Source organism: Mesocricetus auratus, unplaced genomic scaffold, assembly GCF_017639785.1.
Source record: "Mesocricetus auratus isolate SY011 unplaced genomic scaffold, BCM_Maur_2.0 Super-Scaffold_100027, whole genome shotgun sequence".
NCBI lineage: Eukaryota > Metazoa > Chordata > Mammalia > Rodentia > Cricetidae > Mesocricetus > Mesocricetus auratus.
In genome coordinates this window covers 22,932,715-22,951,339 of record NW_024429208.1, presented here as the reverse complement: position 1 = coordinate 22,951,339, position 18,625 = coordinate 22,932,715, and the positions used below count along the sequence as shown (strand labels likewise).

General features: G+C 49.5%; 1 protein-coding gene across 8 annotated transcripts in view; it reads left to right on the top strand.

Moving 5' to 3' along the window:
- The window catches only part of Lrrc20 (leucine rich repeat containing 20), a 98,288-nt gene that overhangs the window by 63,614 nt on the left and 16,049 nt on the right, over window positions 1-18,625 (top strand). For 6 of the 8 annotated variants that reach the window (XM_005070835.4, XM_021227628.2, XM_040732224.1 and 3 more), the window contains one exon: window positions 5,061-5,228. In XM_005070835.4, the coding sequence (XP_005070892.1) occupies window positions 5,061-5,228 (168 nt within the window). The other 2 variants (XM_021227630.2, XM_021227631.2) reach the window with 2 other exon arrangements.

Here is an 18,625-nt window from a genome sequence, read left to right as displayed (position 1 = left end):
GGGCTCCCCCTCACCTGCTCCCGAGAGGCTCCAGGTCAGCCACCCCTGTGAATGGCCTCTCCATGTTCCTCTCCGCTGTCACCTGCCTGGGGCCTGGAATTTTCATCCGGCAGCAGTGCTCAGTGATTCATGAACAACATTACTTTTTATAGAAAGCAATAATAGGTTTTTTTTTTCCTTTTTGATAAAAGGAACAAATCAATTTAAGGAAGAACAGTGATGTGCTTGGAACAGGAACTTTGTGGGATTGTAAGGGCAGGCGATGCTGAAATCCATTTACCTGTCGGTTTGTTTACCTGCCCAGTATTCTCAGGTGCTCACTGTGGACTGAACCATTTGGGTGTTATTGAATGCTCAGTCTGGATTGCACTGTGGGGGAGACTTTTCTAGGGCAGCTTCCGTCTCTCACAGCAGGCGGCAGAGTGCTAACAAGCAAGTGTGTTCTCCCAGCAGGAGGCAGAGTGCGGACATACAAGTGTGCTTAGGAAACGGGATTTTTAGGGGCAGGTCCTGAAGGGAAAGGACAGTGACCGAGGGGAGGGAGTATGGGGTGATGCTTGAGTGAAGACAGAGGCTCCCACGAGGCTTGCACATACACAGTAGAGAACATTTTAGGAAACAAGAGCCGAAGATTGCCCGTAACTCCAGCACCTTGGAAGCTGAGGCTGGAGGACCACACATAGTTTGAGGCCAGCCTGGTTTGCATAGCAAGTCTCAGGCAGGCAGGACTACAAAGTGAAACCCTGCCTCCGCATGTGGGGTGTGGGCCACTAGGGTGGTAGTCCAGTTGTAAAATGTTTGCCAGAGCTCTTGAGTTTGATCCCTGACACCAGATATATATAAGGTATGGTAGTAATTCTAACCTATAATTCTAACACTTTGGATGTTGAGGCAGGAGGATCAGGAGGTCAGGTCATGCTCAGCTACCTAAGAAATTTGAGGCTAACGTTGACTGCATGCGATCCTGTTACCCCAAAAGGAGCTGAAGAAGGGAGGGAGAAAAAAGGGAAGGAATGAAAGAAGGAGGCAAGGAAGAAAAAGTAAAAGGAATGAGTGAATGAATAAATCAGTCAATCAATCAAACTATAAGGGCCCACGGCAGTAATCTGCTCAGCATTAGGAAATGCTGTTTGGCCAGGGCACAGTGGGTTAGATGTCTAGCATTGCCCCCAACATTGTAACTAGTAACCATTATCCAGATGCAGAGTCTGAGGGTTCTTATGAGACATGGTATTCCAGATGCCTGAACTACATCTTCCTACCTGAGTCTCCTGGTTATTTGAATGATAGCTATGTACTACCATGAGGTAGGGGTGTTTTATGATTCAGGGATGGTTATTCGTGAGCCTAGCTGCTAAAGGGGTCAGTCTTTGGTTGCATGGAACAGGCCTTGGATTTGCTTGCGGATTGAGGATGTTGCCAAAGATAGGACACTGGGAGGCATCACCTAACACTCCTCCCCCATTACTCACTGGATAATTACTGAGTGACCACATAAGCCCTGAAGGAGGCTGGACATAGAAATGAAGATGAATCACATGCAGTTCCTGCCTTAGCATAACAGAGCAGAGGACTTACAGTATGGCTAGAAATGTGTGCATGCGTGCATGTGTGCATGTGTGCATGTGTGCATGCATCCAGTGGCCCTGCAGAAGGGGACAAGGTCCAGGTCCACATCACAGGAGTCCTCTGAGAGCATGGAGCACAGAGGAAGAGGCTGAGCTGGCTACAGAGACGGAGTGCTAGACTCTTGTTCTGGGGAAAGTGCTGTAAAACACATAGGACGCTTTCTTTGACTGCCTCTCCCATAGCTTGCTATGTTGCTTTTCATTTTGCTACTTAACATCAAGGAAAAAATAAAGACAGGGTGAGTTATACAATTCATGTTTATGTCACACAAAACCTGCTTGAAGAGCAATTACAGGGGCAGTTAGCTCACATGCAAAACCCTGGAATTAGACAACTTGTGTTTTACTGCTGGCTTCCAGTGGTGCTGTGAGTGGGCCAAAGAGACTGGACTCCAGCTAGGCTCAGGCAGGTTAAAAGGAAAAAGAGAAGCAGGCCATTTCCTGCCCACGACCACCCACGAAGTCAGATGCTGGTGTGTGTATGTTCAGGCCTGATGGCAGCTCTTCTGCTCTTAGCAGATGCTAGACTGACTGCCACACTGGCCAGGTGTCCCCTTAACTGAGAGCTCCCAACTTTGAGCACTCCAGCTCCCCAGCTTTAACCCTGGGCATCAAGAAAAGACCTGCTTGGTACCTGGGGCAGAGTGTCAATCCTGCCATGATTCAGTCCCCAACTGGCTACCCACACCAGGTGCACTACAATACTGCAGCCCGAGGTCCCTGGGCAGGGGTGGGATGAGGGACAGCCACCAATTTCCAGCCTGACGTTCCCCTACAGAAGGTGGAGGGCTGCATAAGTCTAAGCAAGGCCTAACACAGGCCCGAAGGAGGGGGAAGGGAAGCTTCAGACAGCCCAGAGATGGAGGCAGGGCTGCATGTAACCTCGGACATCACAACTCACAGCTGCTTATAAAGCAAGAGTTGGGGAAAATATGCTACATGGGAGCCAGCCGTGGTGGGACATGCCTGCAATCCCAGAACCTGGGAGGCTGAGGCAGGAGGACCTTGAGTTGGAGGTCAGCCGAGGCTGTATGATGAGACCGAGTCTCAAAACAGACAGAAAATGTGGCACATGGGCATTGCACTCCAAACGAATGGGACCCTATGGGACCGCATGGGTCACACGTCCACAAAGTTGGTGCTGGGTGGAAGAGCTGAGGGACATGATGTGAGATTTCGGGGTCTCTGTTTCATTTGCGTCAGACACAGACAGAGTTGGGGCACTTGTACCATAGAGAAGCAGGCTAGTGTATGGTGATCTGCTCCCCAAATGGCCTGTCCCAACTCCAGAAGCACTAATCCTGCCCCCCCTTGGTGCTTTCCCTGTGTGAATTGATATAATTCTCTACATCCCCACGAGGCAGGCACCTACCAGCTCCTGCCTCAGGTGAGGAAACTGGAATCTAAATGGGCAAAATGACTAAGTCAGCTGGAGGTGGCCAGGGTGGGGTTCGCACTCCAGCAACAGCAACTGATTCCCATCATAGCCCTGCGCTGTACTCCACACTCTCTGTCTGGTTCTGTATTTGCTACTTCCTATTGGGGGCCCCTCTGGGAGCCTCTTCTTTCCTTCCTTTCTGTACTGTACCATATTTTACTTAACTATATTTCTGACAGTTACACTATAGCCACACAGTTAACATCTGTCTTATACTAAAATCGTTTTTTTGTCGAATAGAATAAGAGGCAGAGGCATATATGAAATGGACATAGCTGAATAGGTCCTCACAAAATAGAAGTCTCTCCTTGTGTGACAATCTCTCTCCCCCAGCCTCCAAAAAGAAACAGTCTAGACAGGAAGCCATTGAAGAGAACTCTTAAAAATTGTAATAGGAATGCTGAAATGTAGCTCTTCGCAGTTGATGGCTTCTGGCGGGGATGCAGGCAAAGAACTCAGTTTTCTTTAAGGGGCAGGCCACAGGGGGTTTGACCATGCTCCAGTGAATATATGGACAACATAAATTGGACTTGGTATTTCTTCTTTTTTTCTTCTCCTTCTTTTGTTTTGGGGAGGTCACAGGGTTGAGGGTTGACTTGGGAGGACTGGGAAGTGAATGTGATGGGGTGTCTTATGTGAAATTTCAAATCAATAAAAACGAACAGAATCCTCCCAGGTTAGCCAAGCTGTAGAGCATTCTCATTGTCTTTCAAGTTCTGCTCCAGTCCACTCGCATCCCTGCCTCCCTTGAATGAAGCTGCTTCCTATTGTCTGTGCTCCTTGTTTCCTTATTTTTCCTTAATGTTACTACTATCTGGGTCTTGACAGAGCCCTTTTCTCTACAAGTTAAAGGACTAAAGGCTGGAAAAAAATCTCGTGTGCCATGTAGCAGTAGGGAAATGTTCAAACACAGCAGACACAGAGAGCCTTTTTTCTTCCCTCCTTCCTTTTTTTCTTCCTCTCTCTCTCCCTCCTTCCTTCCTTTCTTGTTACTGTTGTTGAGACAGGATCTCTCTGTGTAGTCCTGGCTGCCCTTGAACTCACTATGTAGACCAGGCTGACCTTGAACTCACAGAGATCCACTTGCCTCTACCTCTCAAGTGTTGGGATTAGAAGCGTGCACCACCACGTCTGGCCCAGGAGCCTTTTTCTTGAAGTTTTTCAGCTTCAGCTTCTGCCCTGGTCCATCTCTCGGTGTTGTCTGGGCCTCCTCATGAGAGTCCTTTCCACAGGCCAGTGGTCAGCTTCACAGTGACCACTCCCGGGGAGGAACCTACCTGTAACATTTAGTTTTCCTGCCGCCGCCTGGTTCCTGTTGCTTCTTTCAGCCCCCAAATAACACACAAGACACTATATTAATTATGAAGCTGTTGGCCATTTGCTATTGTTTCTCATTGGCTAGCTCTGACTTAATTATTGACCCATAATTTCTAACATATATTTTTATAAGGACTTATCTTTCTGAGAACGCAGACTTGCATCCCCTCTGCCTGGGAATCACGTGGCGACGACTCCCTTCTCTACATTTCCCAGAATCCTCCTAGACTCCTAGTCCCACCTCCCACCTGTCTTGCTTCCCTATTGGCCAACAGTGCTTTATTTACATATACACAGGACTTCCCCATCACCTACCCATGTGTGGTTGGTAGTGGCTGGGTGAGGAACCAAGGACACATGACAGAACTGGGCTACCCCAGCAGTCCTGGAGCAAAGAGGGACTTGAGGAGAGGTCGTGACCCTTTTGGTGCATATCCTGACACATCCCACAAGGCCTGTCTGAGGGAGCTAGCACACCCGGATCTTTGGGCCCTTGCTTCTGTTAGGAGAGCCTCCTACAGAGCCAAAGCAGGGAACCTCTGCTGGAATAATGGTGGAAGGCCCTGGGCAGTGGTGGGGGCATTCTCACCGTCCTGGCTGAGCACCATCAGCAATCCCGGCGGCCTCTGGGCAGGCCCCCTTCCCTCACAACTTGTCCTCCTTCCCTCCTGTGGCAGAGCTCCACCTGGAAGGCAACTGCCTCTACCGCCTCCCCAACGAGGTCAGCGGCCTGCAGCACCTCAGGGCCATCGACCTGTCCCGGAACCAGTTTCGAGACTTCCCAGAGCAGCTGACCACCTTGCCTGAACTGGAGACTCTCAACCTGGAGGAGAATGAGATAGTGGGTGAGTGTGGCTACTGCTGTCTGGGATTCTGCAGAGCTTAGAACACTAGGCACAAGGGAGGCTTGACGGGAGGGAGCCTGGGAAGATAACCACTGCACAGCCCCGCCACCTGCCCCGTGCTAGCCCAGATAGCCACTTCCATCAGCGGCCTGGGCTTTCCCCATGACACAGTCCTGAACTTCTCAGCCCCGTCTCTAGATCTTCATTTGCTACCCTCGGCTGTCTCCGGTCCCCTCCAGCCGTGAACCCCTTTACACTGAGCTCTACTTGAGTCTTCTGTCTTCACAGTAAGTGGCAGGGACCACACACTGTCATGCTCAGAACAGTAGCTCAGGGCCCCCGCCATGAGGCAGCTGCAGCCCCCCGGGGCTGGGTTCTGCTCAGGGTTAGAGTGCCCCCTCCCTCCTTTCAGTGCAGCTCCTCCCTGTCACACCGGGACCTCACAGAACTGAGTGTCCTCTCCAGCTAGGAGCCTGATGTCCCCGGAGAGAGCAGATGCTCACTGGTCTCTTTGTGTCCTCATCTTCTTGGCTCTTAGCTCCATTGGCCCCGCCTCACCCTCTCCCTGTGCCTTTATCATTACGGCTGTTCTAATGTCTGCCACATTACCCCCAGTCCCCTTCAATTCTGCTCTGGTTTTTCCTATGTGTTTTTATGGTCCTTTATGCCACTTGATTAAAGGCAATGGCCTTTGGAGTTGTTTGGGCTGCAGCAGGGGAATGCCTTGTGTCCAGTCCTTGCCTTGTGTGGTAGTGAGTGCCTGAATATCCAGGATGCTGTGGGCAAGACTTCTGACCTGGCCAGGTTGGGAGGAGGTGAGGCCAGATGACCTTTTCAGTTCTAGGTCCATTTTGTTATTGTTGCCTTTTCATTTTAAATTGCATTTACTTGTGTATGTATGTGTTCACATGTGTGTGTGTTTGGGTGTGCACATGCTGGCTACAGAGTACAATATTGGGGTCAGAGGACAACTTGCAGGAATTAGCTCTCTAGTTCTCTCCTCCTACCGTGCACATACTGGGGATTGAACTCAGGTCCTCAGGCTTGGCAGCACGTGCCTTCACCGGCTGAGCCATCTCACTGGCTTGGACTAATGAGGAAAAAGAGCTCCTAAGCATTACAAGAGCACATTAGATTGCATGGAGAGAATGCACAAGGGAAACACACGATTATGAACTGTGTCTCCCCCGCTGGTCTCAGAGAAGCCTTTGGCCGTGGGCACTCCTAAAGTCTGGGGTCCCTGAACAGTCTGGCCTGTGGCTCACTACTGTACCTCCCCTAAGCAGAAAGAGCACCCCCAGAGTGCCCTCTCACTGTGAGGTCTCCCTTCTCTGCCGTCCCCATCACCCTAGCTGTGCTGAGCTCCGTGTCACGTTCCCAGCTCCGTCTTCTCCGCTGCCTTTCACTGTTTTTTCGCTTCCTCTGCCTCTGCTTCTTCATGCAGCAGATCCAAGTCAGCTAGCCATTGGGCAAGGGCTCCCGTGGTCAGCGCCAAGTCCAGAGTGAGCATGTGGGCCAGGACAAAGTTCGGGCAGCTCTCTGGATGAAAGTGATATATGCTCAGTGGCCACCTGGATCTCTGGCCACCCCAGAGGGTGCTCAGAGATGAGAAAAAAGGGTCTTTCTTCCAAGCTTGGGAACAGACTAAACATCTGTGCTGGCTGCAGCCCATCCATAATGTGACTGTTACCAAGTCAGGCAAGATGGGGATCCATACACTTCCATTTTTCCTCTCCCTCAGTGTTGACAATGTCCCTCAGCAGAGCAGTGACACAGCAAGGACAGGCTACTTTGGCTCCCTGTGACATACACACATCTCTGCCTTTCTATGGAGTGACAGTAATAACTTGTCACATGTGCTGACAGCTTAGCAAGTCACTTGACACACGGAGAAACTGAGACTCTAGGAGGTCCTCCTAGCCTTTGTAGCCAAGTTCCTATTGCACACTTGTCCAGGTAAAAGGGACCTCAGTGCCTAGGCTGTGGAGGGGGGGGTGATGATGGTTGGAGGTGGGTGTGTGATACAGAGATGCCAGCGTGGAGAGGGAACCGTCTCTGTCCAGAAAAGACTCCTGGTTGTCCCCAAACGGCAGCTGGTCTGGAGGTGCCCTGCTAACCTCAGGTCACTATGGGACTGCAGGAGAGTTGATTGTTCTCATCTAGAGAGAGGGATCGGACTGAGGCAGCCATCATACCCTGCTGAGTTGCTCCAATTCTACCTCTCCCCGGTCCATTCTGGTTACCCAGTGGCTGTTCCACTTTCAAATCAGTGGGAAGGCCGGACTACATCCTTTCTAGCCCTTCTGGAGTGAGACAAGCCCCAGGGCAGGAGGGGGGCTGTCGCCAGTGAACACAAGGCCCACGCGTCCTTCAGTGGGAAAGAGCTTTGTGCTGCTTGCCAGCTCCTCGTCTCCCACAGGACCGTAATGGTAGTTAGAGCTCGGACGTCTTCAAAGTGACTTATTTTCCCTTAGAACCTTAAAATGGTGCTGGAAAAAATAAAGCCAAGTTCTTACGAGAAATGCCTTAAAAAAAAAAAAAAACAAGCCCTTTTGCCGTTGAATTTCTATTACATTTATTTACTTATTTCTTTTGTGGGGGCTGGGGCATGAGCCCCAGTGCATATGAAGAGGTCAGGGAACAGCTTGCGAAAGTTGGTCTCTCATGCCTGCCATGGTGGTGCACATCTTTAATCCTAGCGCTTGGGAGGCAGAGGCAGGCAGATCTCTTGAGTTCGAGACCAGCCTGGTTTAACACAGGACAGTATAGAAAGAGAGAGCGGGCCTGTCTCAGAAAAGAAAGTTGATTCTTTCTTCGACCCTGTGGGTCCTGGAGATCAAACTTGGGTTGTTAGGTTTGGTGGCAAACACAGCGCTTTCACCCCCTTGTCCACCCCAGAAAGAGCTGTGAGATGGCTGAGTTACTGTTACGCTTTCACTCAGCAAACGGAGCGAGCTCTGAACTGGCTGTAAGTTTTTGGAGGGATATCCCCACCCCTGAAGGACTTCCCCTCACCAGGCCTCCTGTCTGGGCCCTGGGAGACTGACACTTGTAGCTTCCATGGTCAACACACGCACCCCATTCTTCCGGCTAGTGCTGCCATCTACCTCTGCTCCACATCTGGGGCTGTTCTGGGGTGAGAGGAAGAGGGTGTGGGGGTCCATTTCATGGAGGAAAGATGTCCTGGACCCTCTGCAGGGATGCCAGTTGGGAGGGATGGGGGCACTTCCATTTGCTTCCTGAGGCCCAGCGTGGGGTGCCACCTATCCTTGGTGTTTTCCAGCAGCTGAATGTCCTCAGCTGGCACGGCTGTGAGGCATGTGGCTGCAGACAATCCCTGGTCTAGGACCCAGCTTCTCTGTGCTCTCCCTCTGGTGTAGCCGCGTGCCCTGCTACCCCGTGGAGACTGCACGTAACATCTGCCACTCGCTGGTTAGAAAGCACAACTACAGCACAGTAGGGATTGGGAAGCCTCAAAGTCCCTCTAAAGTCCCCAGACCAAGTCAAGTTGATTATTTCAGTTGCAGGCTGTGATCCACTGGGGAGCTATAATGGTAAATTAGTGGGTTGAGACCAGCAATTTTTTTTAATAGAGTAGAAAATATCAGGGTACATGAAGCACGGTAAGTTGCTACTTTGTGACTTTTAATTTCAGTTTTACTGTGTGTACATTCAGGTGTTTGTTTGGGGTCGTGGTGAAAAATTGTGTTTCTTAGCATGGTCATAATAAAAACCACCAAATCTGTCAAGATGTAATGTGCTTGCCACCCAAGCTGGTGGGAACCTGGCCGCCTGAGTTTAATACTGGGAAGCCACATATAAGTAGAAGAAGAGAACCAGCTTGACAAAATTTTCCTTGAAGCTGAGAATAGTGGTAGAAACAGGTGGGTTCAAAGCCAGCCTGCTCCACATAGTAAGTTCTAGGACAGCCAGGGCTATATAAAGAGGCCCTGTCTAAAAACAAAACAAAAAGTTGTCCTTTGGGCTCTTGGCACTTATAGACATAATACTATTAAATCAAATTTTAATAATTAATAATAATAATAACAAACTACCCAAAGACACTTCAGTAAGTTTTTCTACAGAGAACCGAACCTCTGTTCTCAGCCAGCCTGGCCACCAGTCCTACCGTCCAGTCCATGTTCCCGGGTGTAACGTGCAACCTTGCCCTCTGTTGTTCTCCAGCCCCCTCTGGTCTGTATTCTTAGTCCAAAGGACCTTTCGAGTCTTAGTGCCCTCTTTGCCAGTGGCCAGATTCCTCAGTCTAAACACTTGGTTCAGATGGACAGGAAGGGGAGCGGACGGAGGAGTCTCCCTCCCTCCCTTCTTCCCTCCCTCCCTCCTTCCCTCCCTCCTTCCCTCCCTCCTTCCCTCCCTCCTTCCTTCCCTCCCTCCCTCCTTCCTTCCCTCCCTCCCTCCTTCCTTCCTTCCCTCCCTCCCCCCCCCGTGCCTCCCCTACTGATGGGAAGCTTTCTGATTTGGGGAAACAAGGCTGTTTGTTCTGGGGGGTATTTGTGGCCTAAAAGTATTTGCTCAATGCCAGACACACAGTTTTAATTCTAGCATTCAGCAGGCAGAAGCAGGTGAATTTCTGAGTTTAAAGCCAGCCTGGTCTACAAAGTGAGGTCCAAGACAGCCAGGGGCCTTACACAGAAAAACACTGTCTTAAAAAAAGACAAAACAGGGACTGGAGAGATGGCTCAGAGGTTAAGAGCACTGATCTGCTCTTCCAGAGGACCCAGGTTCAATTCCCAGCACCCATATGGCAACTCACAACTGTCTGTAACCCTGATTTCAGGGGATCTGACACCCTCCATACCAATGCAAATAAAATAAAATTAATAGAAAAAAAAGAAAAAAGAAAAATAAAAAAAGACAAAACAAATAAAAGAGTATTTGTCTAAACAACAATCACCTAAAAGTTTCCGGGGTATGAGACGGTCCTTCTGTTTTCCAAACTAGAAAGTGGAAGTCGCCTCTGGGAATCCATAGGGGACAGGTGCCAGGACACTTGAGGCTACCAGCCCTGTATAGATGATCAGGTCCCTTGCCCAGAGTGGAAAAGCCTTAGTACAACTTACAAATGGCCTCCAATGCATTCAGAGTTGGTGTTCGTTATAATACCTAAAAGAGTGTAAACGCCGAGTGAATGACTATTCCATTGTTTAGATAATAATGACAAGAAAATTCTGCATGTGTAGGATACAAACATGGTCTTTTTCCTGACTAATTTTGGCCTGTGGCTGGTTGGCATGTTGAATGAAGATTATACAGGTAGGGAGGAGTGACTCTGTGGAGGCTTGTTAAGTATTTATAAACAAAACTGCTGGGGGAGGCAGGGGCTTCTTGGCCCGGCAGCAGGGCTTGCAGAGGTTAGTGTGGACAAATTCCAGCTACGTTGCTGGAAAGGACATAGCCACCAGGGGAGGGCAGATGAGCTGGGACCACAGTGGAGAGGACTCTAGAAGCAGGTGGCTGGCTGTCGGTGGACTTTTAGAGAGGGGACTCCCAGGATGCTCCAGAGAAGGCTTCTGAGGAGGTGAAGCGTTCAGTCTGACTGGGAGTGATGATGTGGGCCTGTGACAGGTTGCCAGTCCCATGAGGACGAGTCAGCTTCCCCACATCCCCAGCCTGTGTGTGGATTGCGGATCTCGGATCAGAGGGAGGGAGCACAGCAGAATTACATCCTCACTTGGTGAGCGTTTGCTCCTGCCTGGCAGCTCAGTGCTAGAACATGTGGGGGTGAGGAGGAAATCACATGTTTCAACAGCTTCATTTTGCTAAGCAGGAGGCTCCAAGTTAAGAATTTGGCTTTCCACGACCCTCAATTCTGTTGTTTTTGCACCCACGCTGTTCCAGAGAGCAAAGGATCGTAGGAAACTCCATTCTGGTTGAAGACTTGGTAAATAGCTAGGCTCGACGGCACACCTGTAATTCCAGCACTTGGGAGGTAGACACTAATCAGGAGTTCAAGGCCAGCCTCAGCTATATGATGAATTCCAGGCCAGCTTGAACTACCCGAGACCCTGTCTCCATTCCCTCACACACAAAAAGACAATAACAAACAAGAATTGGGATACTGCTTAGTGGCAGAGTGTTTGCCTGGTGTGTGAGGCCTGAATTCAAAATTCAGTCCCTCAGAACTGCTAGTAACTTCCCCTGCGGTGCCAGCTGGTTTTTATGTCTGTTTGATACAAGCTAGAGTCACCTAAGAGGAAGGAACCTTAATTGAGAAACTGCCTCTGTAAGATCTGGCTGTAGTCAAGTTTGTTGTTAGTCATTTTCTCAATTAGTGGTTTCTATAGGAGGACCCAGCCCACTGTGGGCAGGTAGTCCTGGGTTCTATAAGAAAGCAGGCTAAGCAAGCCATGGGGAGCAAGCCGGTAAGCAGCTCCTCTCCATGGCCTCTGCGTCGGCTCCTGCCTCCAGGTTCCAGTCCTGATTTCCTTTGATGGTGAGCAGTGATGTGGAAGTGTGAGCCAGATCAACCCTCTCCTCCCAGGTTGAGTTGGTTGTGATGGTTCCTCACAGCAATAGTAGCCCCCAAGACACCTCTGAGTCATCCCGACATTCCCCAGCCCTCACACCGCCCTGCTTTTGAAGTACCTGCTCAGTACTCTGGAAGTAGGCTAGACTGGCTGTCTCTGCCTCCCCAACACTGGGATTACAAGCATGTGGAGGGGTTTCGCTAGAGAGAAGTCTCAGTGGTCAAGAGCACTAACTGTTCTCCCTCAGGGCCCAGGTTTGATTCCCAGCACCATGACAGCTCACATACATTAAGTCCATTTCCAGGAAACCAATGCCTTCTTCTGGCCTCCACAGGCATTGCATGCAGGTGTTGCACAGACAAGTATGAAGGCAAAATACCCAGAGACATGAAATAAAAATAAATATTAAAGGCTGGGAGGTAGGGGCACACCTTTAATCCCAGCACTTAGGAGACAGAGGTCAGTGTATCTCCCTCCGTGAGTTAGAGGCCAGTCTAGTAAAGCCAAACAGAGAAACCCTGTCTCAAAAAAACAAAACAAAAACAATAAATAAACTATTTTAAAACAACAATAAAAACAGGTATGCCTGCTCTAGGGGCTGAACCCAGGTCCTCGTGCTTGAAAGAAAAGTGCTCAGTCACCTGGCCCACAGCCTGTCACTTAATGGTGGTAGAAAGGAAGCTGGTGGGGTGTGGGGGCTGAAAGTCTGTGTTTGGGTCCCAGTTTTGTCATTTACCATGCAGGGTCATTAGACTAAAGGCAGAGACTCTGTTTTCTCATCTGAAGGTAGGAAGAGGAGTCCTTATCCTCATAGCCCCTCTTAAGAAAACTATGGACATTTAGGCCAGCAAGATGGCTCAGCAGACAGAGGCTCTTGTCACCCAGGCCTGAGGACAGGGAATTTGATCCCTACAGTTCACATAGTGGAAGGAGAGAAACAACTCTCCCTGGTTGTCCCCCAAATCCTGCATGCAGGCTCTGGTAGGCACAAACAAGCACATTAAGTAAGTAAATAAGTGAATAAATAAAATGTTTAAGAAAAATAAGGAGCTGGAGAGCCGGCTCGGCCATGAGGAGCCCTTGTCTCTCCAGCACCGGCTTCTTAGCATGTATGAGCTAGGATTCAGTCCTTGGTACTGGGGGATACACGTGTGAAGATGAAGACCAAGAGGCCACAGGACAACTGGTTGAACCCAGGCCCTTCTGCAAGGCCTCGTGGTCATTGGGTAACAATTGCACGGGGCAGGGCACTGGGCAGGGCCCTGGGACTCCGAGACGGAACCCCACACTCTGCTATTTACTGCCAACACTCAAGAAGTGTATGTTTTCTTTTCAGGTTTGCTCAATGTGTGGGTGTCACCATTTCCTCTGGTGACTAGAACAATAGATAAAATGAGTTCATTGTGTCTCGCTGACAGGAAGGGTTCTGTCACTATAACACATGAACTGTTATGGTGGGGCCAAACCTCAGCGAGTTGTCCAAGATCACACAGTGACCTTGCTGAAGATTAGAGCCAGGACAGAATGGCAGTCAGCTGTAGGCAACCAACAGTCCATTGGCACCCATGTCATTGTATGTTTAAAGGGTTTCTTTCAGTCCTGACTGGTAAATGACAACTCCTAGTTAATAAACCTCCTTCACACCACATGCCCCACCTGTTACCCCAGACGCCTGTTTGGGAGGTACACATGGCAGAAACCACCAAGGGCTCTTCAAGTCAAAGGGGTCTGTGGCAACTCAGATATTTACAGACACATCATGGACTGTAGCAGAAGCTCTCATTCCCTCACCACCCATACTATACTACACACACACACACACACACACACACACACACACACACACACACACACACACACACACACACAGAGTCGTGTTGATGTACATGTAGTCCCAGCATTGGGGAGCTGGAGATAGGCAGATCCCTGGCACTAGCCAGCCTGGATGCAGTTAGTTTGTTTTCACTCTTCCGGGTGCCACTCAGCTCTCAAATAAACACATGGAGATTTATTCTTACTTATGAGTGCCGAGCTTTAGCTTGGCTTGTTTCTAGCTAGTTTTTCTAACTTAATTTATCCCATTTCTTTTTAACTATGTTTTGCTGCTGGACTTTTTTTTTTTTTACCTTTCTTTATTCTCCGTGGCTGGCTGTGACTGAATGGCTGACCCCTGACATCCTCCTCCCTCTCTCCTATTTATTCTTTCTGCCTGGCAGCCCTGCCTCTCTCTCTCTCCTGCCTAGCTGTTGGCCACTCAGCTCTTTATTAGGCCAATCAGATATTTCAGACAGGCGAAATAACAAAGCTTTATAGAGTTAAATAAATGCAACATAAAAGAGTGCAGCACATCTTTGCGTCATTAAACAAATATTCCACAGCATAAACGAATGTAACACACGTTAAACTAATATTCCACAACACCTGGCATATTTGATGAGCTCCAGGCCAGTAAGAGATCCTGTTTTAAAAGCTAAGGCAGACAGCACCTAAAGAATGACATAAGAGATTGTCCTCTGACCTCCATATGTGTACATGTGTACCCAGACACACATGTCATTGAAAAAACAAAGGGGATTGGAGATGGGGTCTTAGCATTTGAGAAGAGGGAGAGGTCATGATGCACAGCTTTCAATCCTGGCAATGATTTGGCCAGACAGGGACCCTTGGTCTGGTATATCCGAAGAGCAAAGCCAAACTCTGGCCTTTCCCTCTTGTCCCTGCATATCCAAGCCTGCCTCAGCAGGAAATGGAACTGTCCTCCTGGGCGTGGGGTTTGGAGTTTTCCATAGTTTTTCATACTTAGTCCTGCCTGGTGGAGGACTAGCACCTGGGAAGGACAGTATGTCCTCCCAAGTGGTAGTTACCTGTGTGTACAGCAGGCATGCTCCGCTCATTCACCTAGCATCTGCAAAGCTCTGTACTGTGTCTGTGGAGATCAAACGGTTGGTACAGGCATGGGTTGTGCCAGGAATAGATCACTGGACAGACAGTATAGGGAGCACCTGCTGGCCACAGCTGTGGAGTCAACAAATGGGACCCAACAGCAATTAATGCAAAGAAGTTGTGGTTCTCAGGCCCAAAGGGAGAGAAGATCCTATTTGCAGCACTGATCCTGCACAGGTCCAACTACAAGGAACTAGCAAGGCCATGTCTAAGCAAAATACATTTCGTACACTTAGTCTTTGCCCAAATGGCATCCATCGTCCGTGTTGGCCACCATGTGATGAAGCTTTGATGATCAAAAACCTCCAGTTATCCTGGGTACTGTTGGCACTTTGCTGGCATCACACAGGTATTTTTTAAATTTCTTTGACTCTTGTTTAAACTATAATTAAGGCTTGTACAAGGCTAGGAGTATAGCTCATTTGGTAGAGTGCTTGACTGGCTTGTACAAAGCCCTAGGTTTGATCCCTAGCAACTTGTAAACTAGGTTGTTGGGACACCCACCTGTAGTCCTAGCACTTGGGAAGTACAAGCAGGAGCATGAGGAACTTAAGGTTATCTCTGGCTAATTAGTGAGTTTCTTAAGCTCCATTTACCCACCAGTCTCCTGACACCACCTACTCTTGGCTCTGCCTAGAGAGCTAGAAGACTATGCGATGGTCTAGGTGTTTAAGCCCAGCCTTGCAAGGATGTCTACCCAGGGCAAAAGCAGCTTGTTGAAGTCACAACATGGGTCTACGCAGCGTATGTTAACTTTGTGCCAGGTACTGAGCAGAGACTCAAAGAAAAGTCTCTCCATCCCTGTGGGGTTCGTGGCATCATGGGTTCCTAGTAGCTGGTATTAGCCAGTTCTCCAGTTCATGCTTACATGTTTTCTGAGAGCTTTTCAAGGATGCTCTCATTTAATCTCCACCGTAACCTTGTGGAACAAAGAGATGGTCACGCCATCTGGACAGAGCAGCGTTTCTAACCCAAGCTCCCTTGTGTCACTCCTGCCAGCACTCTGTCCAGGAATAGGACTTTTCTACGAACCTCTGGAGCAGAGAACCTTGAGAAAGCTATAGTCTGATCAGTGGGGTACAGAGAGTATGCAAAGCAGTCTCCTGAGGCACATCCTGCCTCCTCCTGCCTGCTCAGTCCCACACAGTGCGGCAGCAGGGCAGCATTCCGGGATGGAGGCTCCCCGTGAGTATCTTCAGCAACTTCTCATTAATCCTCACGGAGAGAGGAGGTGGTGCTCATACTAGCTGTACATTCTCACCATCCAGTGAGCTTTTAAATAGGTCCAAGTCCAGATCACATCCTACACCAATTGAATTAGAATCTCTGGTGGTGGAATTCTGATCCGTGACTTTTTAGAACTCTCTAGATGAGGCTGAGGAGATGGTTCAGTGGGTAAAGCAAGTGTGAGGGCCTCAGTTCCAAGCATCAGAACCCACAGAAAGCCAGACACAGTTATGGGGCACATCTGCAACCCCAGCGCATCTGAGAGACAGGAGTTGAAGACAGGAGAATCACAGAAGCTAATTCACACACCAGAAAATAAAATGCTCCAGATAATTCCAGTGTGCAGGCAAGACTGGAGCTGAGCTAGACCAGAACCTTCCACCAATAAGCACACTTCTGCCCCAGACATAGGGTCTTTTCTACTTGGAAAAACAAGTAAACCCAGACAAACCCTCATTTCAGCCCCTAGAAAAGCTTTAACTGCCCTCCCTAAAACCTCTGGGGAGATGCATAATTTAAGATAAGAACAATAGCCTGATTCTGGGAGCTGACATTCTGCTGGAGGGCAACTCAGTTGAGCTCTGTGACTTGCATCTTCCTCTACTAAACCGCCTCCTGGGACTCTAGGCATGGTGCTGTGCGCCCCCACCCCCAATTCAGTGCCTTGGATACTGCTCTTTCTTGCAGCCTGCCCTCCTACCCTTCTGACAGCCCATCATTCAGCTCCAGCCCTCCAATGAGAGGCCACCAGCTCCAAGGGAGGGAGTGGCAGACACTAGAGACAGAAATTGCCCAGCTTTCTGAGGCCCTCCCTAAGAGCATCTTAGCCTGAGCCCTGGAGGGTTGGGGCTGGCCAGAGGAAGGAGAGCAGGCCAGATGGGGAGTAAGGATAGCTGTTAGCCGATGATTTGAGGCCATCATTTCTGGGTCTCTGGAGGCCAGCTGTTATTTCTAAGGAGAACTGTTGTGCTCAGACTTGATTGCGTGTCAGAACTGGGTACAGAGAATCTTGCGGGAAAGGCTGCATGGACTGGTGACCTTCCTTGACGCCCAGTTGCCCGATTATCACACCAGCCTGTGGTGAGGAGGGGGAGATAGGAGCTGGGGTTTTCCTTTGTCTTTCTTCCCGTCTAGCTCATACTTTGACAGCTTGTGTATGTGTGTGGGTAGCAGACTGTTACGGAGCCTTAAAAATGCAGGCTTCCTTCCCATGCTCTTGGAAGGGTTGCACACTGCACACCTCAGTAACTCCCTCCTCCCCAGAAAACAGTTTATGGTCCTCTAAATGTCCCTGTGACCCCACCCAACAGTCTGAGGCAGATGAGAGGTTTAAACAGAGGCACATAATATGTTATATGGCTGTAATCCCAGCCTTTGACAAATGGGAGGCTTATGGTCAATCTCAGCTACCCAGTAAGCCTGAGGCAAGCATGAGCTACTTCTCAAAGCACACCGGGACTGGAGAAATACTCAGTCAGGAAAGTTCTTTCCTCGTGCACATGAGAGCCCAAATTCAGAAGCCCAGCACCCACCTAAAGAGCTGTGTGTGGTTGTCCCAGTGTGCTCCCTGTTGCTGTGATAAACACCATGCCCAAAAGCAATTTGGGGAGGGAAGGGTTTATTTTAGCTTACAAGTGAAGTTCCATCATGAGAGCTCAAGGGAGGAGTCTGAAGCAGAAACCAAGGAGAAAACAGCCCAGGCCCACCTGCCTAGGGATAGGGCTGTCCACAGTGAGCTGGAGCCTCCTCCAATAATCAGTCAAGACGACGCCCCACAGACACGCCCACAGTCCAGTCAATGGATGCAACCCCACGAGTAAGGTTCCCTCTTTCTGGGTGTGTCAAGTTGACAGCCAACATTCGCTATCACATGGTGTTGCGTACCCGAGGACGCAGAGACAGGTACCCCAAGACTCACTGGCCAGTCTGCCTAGTGGGTGACCTTCAGGTTCGGTAGACCCTGTCTCTGGAGCCATAGAACAAGACAATATCCTGTACAATATCCTGAGAAAAGCTTAAGCAAGAGGGTCTTGTGTTCAGGGTCAGCTTGTGTAGCCAGGACTGGCCAAATTCACTAACCTTGTGTGAGATTGACTGGGAGACTGGGTCTAAATCCCTGGTCTCTTCAGTGGTAGGTTTAGAATTCCACATCATGCATAGCCTCCCCAAACACTGGAGCTCAATATGAGGGACTGACCGAGGCCAGCTTTGTGCTTCTCCCAGAAGGCAAGAACTATTCTATTTCTGTTGGCTTCCTGCCCAGAGCACTGGGAGGCTTAGTTACTCCCCCATCTGGCTTCTGGCCAGTCACTAGCACAGTCTGAGGAACGTAAGTGTGGCCCAGATGTAGTCCTGTTCAGGCACCATTCCCTGTCCCTGCTGGGTTACCTGAGTTTATGGCATTTTGCGTGGGATGTGAAGCTAGCCTGTACATCCTTGATGCTACTTAGTTTGGTTTCTAAGCACCAAGAGCTGCTGTTATGCTGAGGTGTGAAGCCAGGCCCCCTGCTTCTGCCCAGCCTGGATTCCCAAGAATCTAAAGTCATTCTGGATACACAAACCTCTAATTAACCCTGCTGGAAATTTACCATCCCTGCCACTTTCCTGGGCCCAGTCCCCTCCTCCTCCTCCTAGTATCCTTTTGGGCCATGGGGGGTATCAGAGATGTAGGAAATTTCTCAGAGAGATGGTATTTGTCATTTTGCCTCTCAGCTGGTCCCACTGCATTACAGAACTATC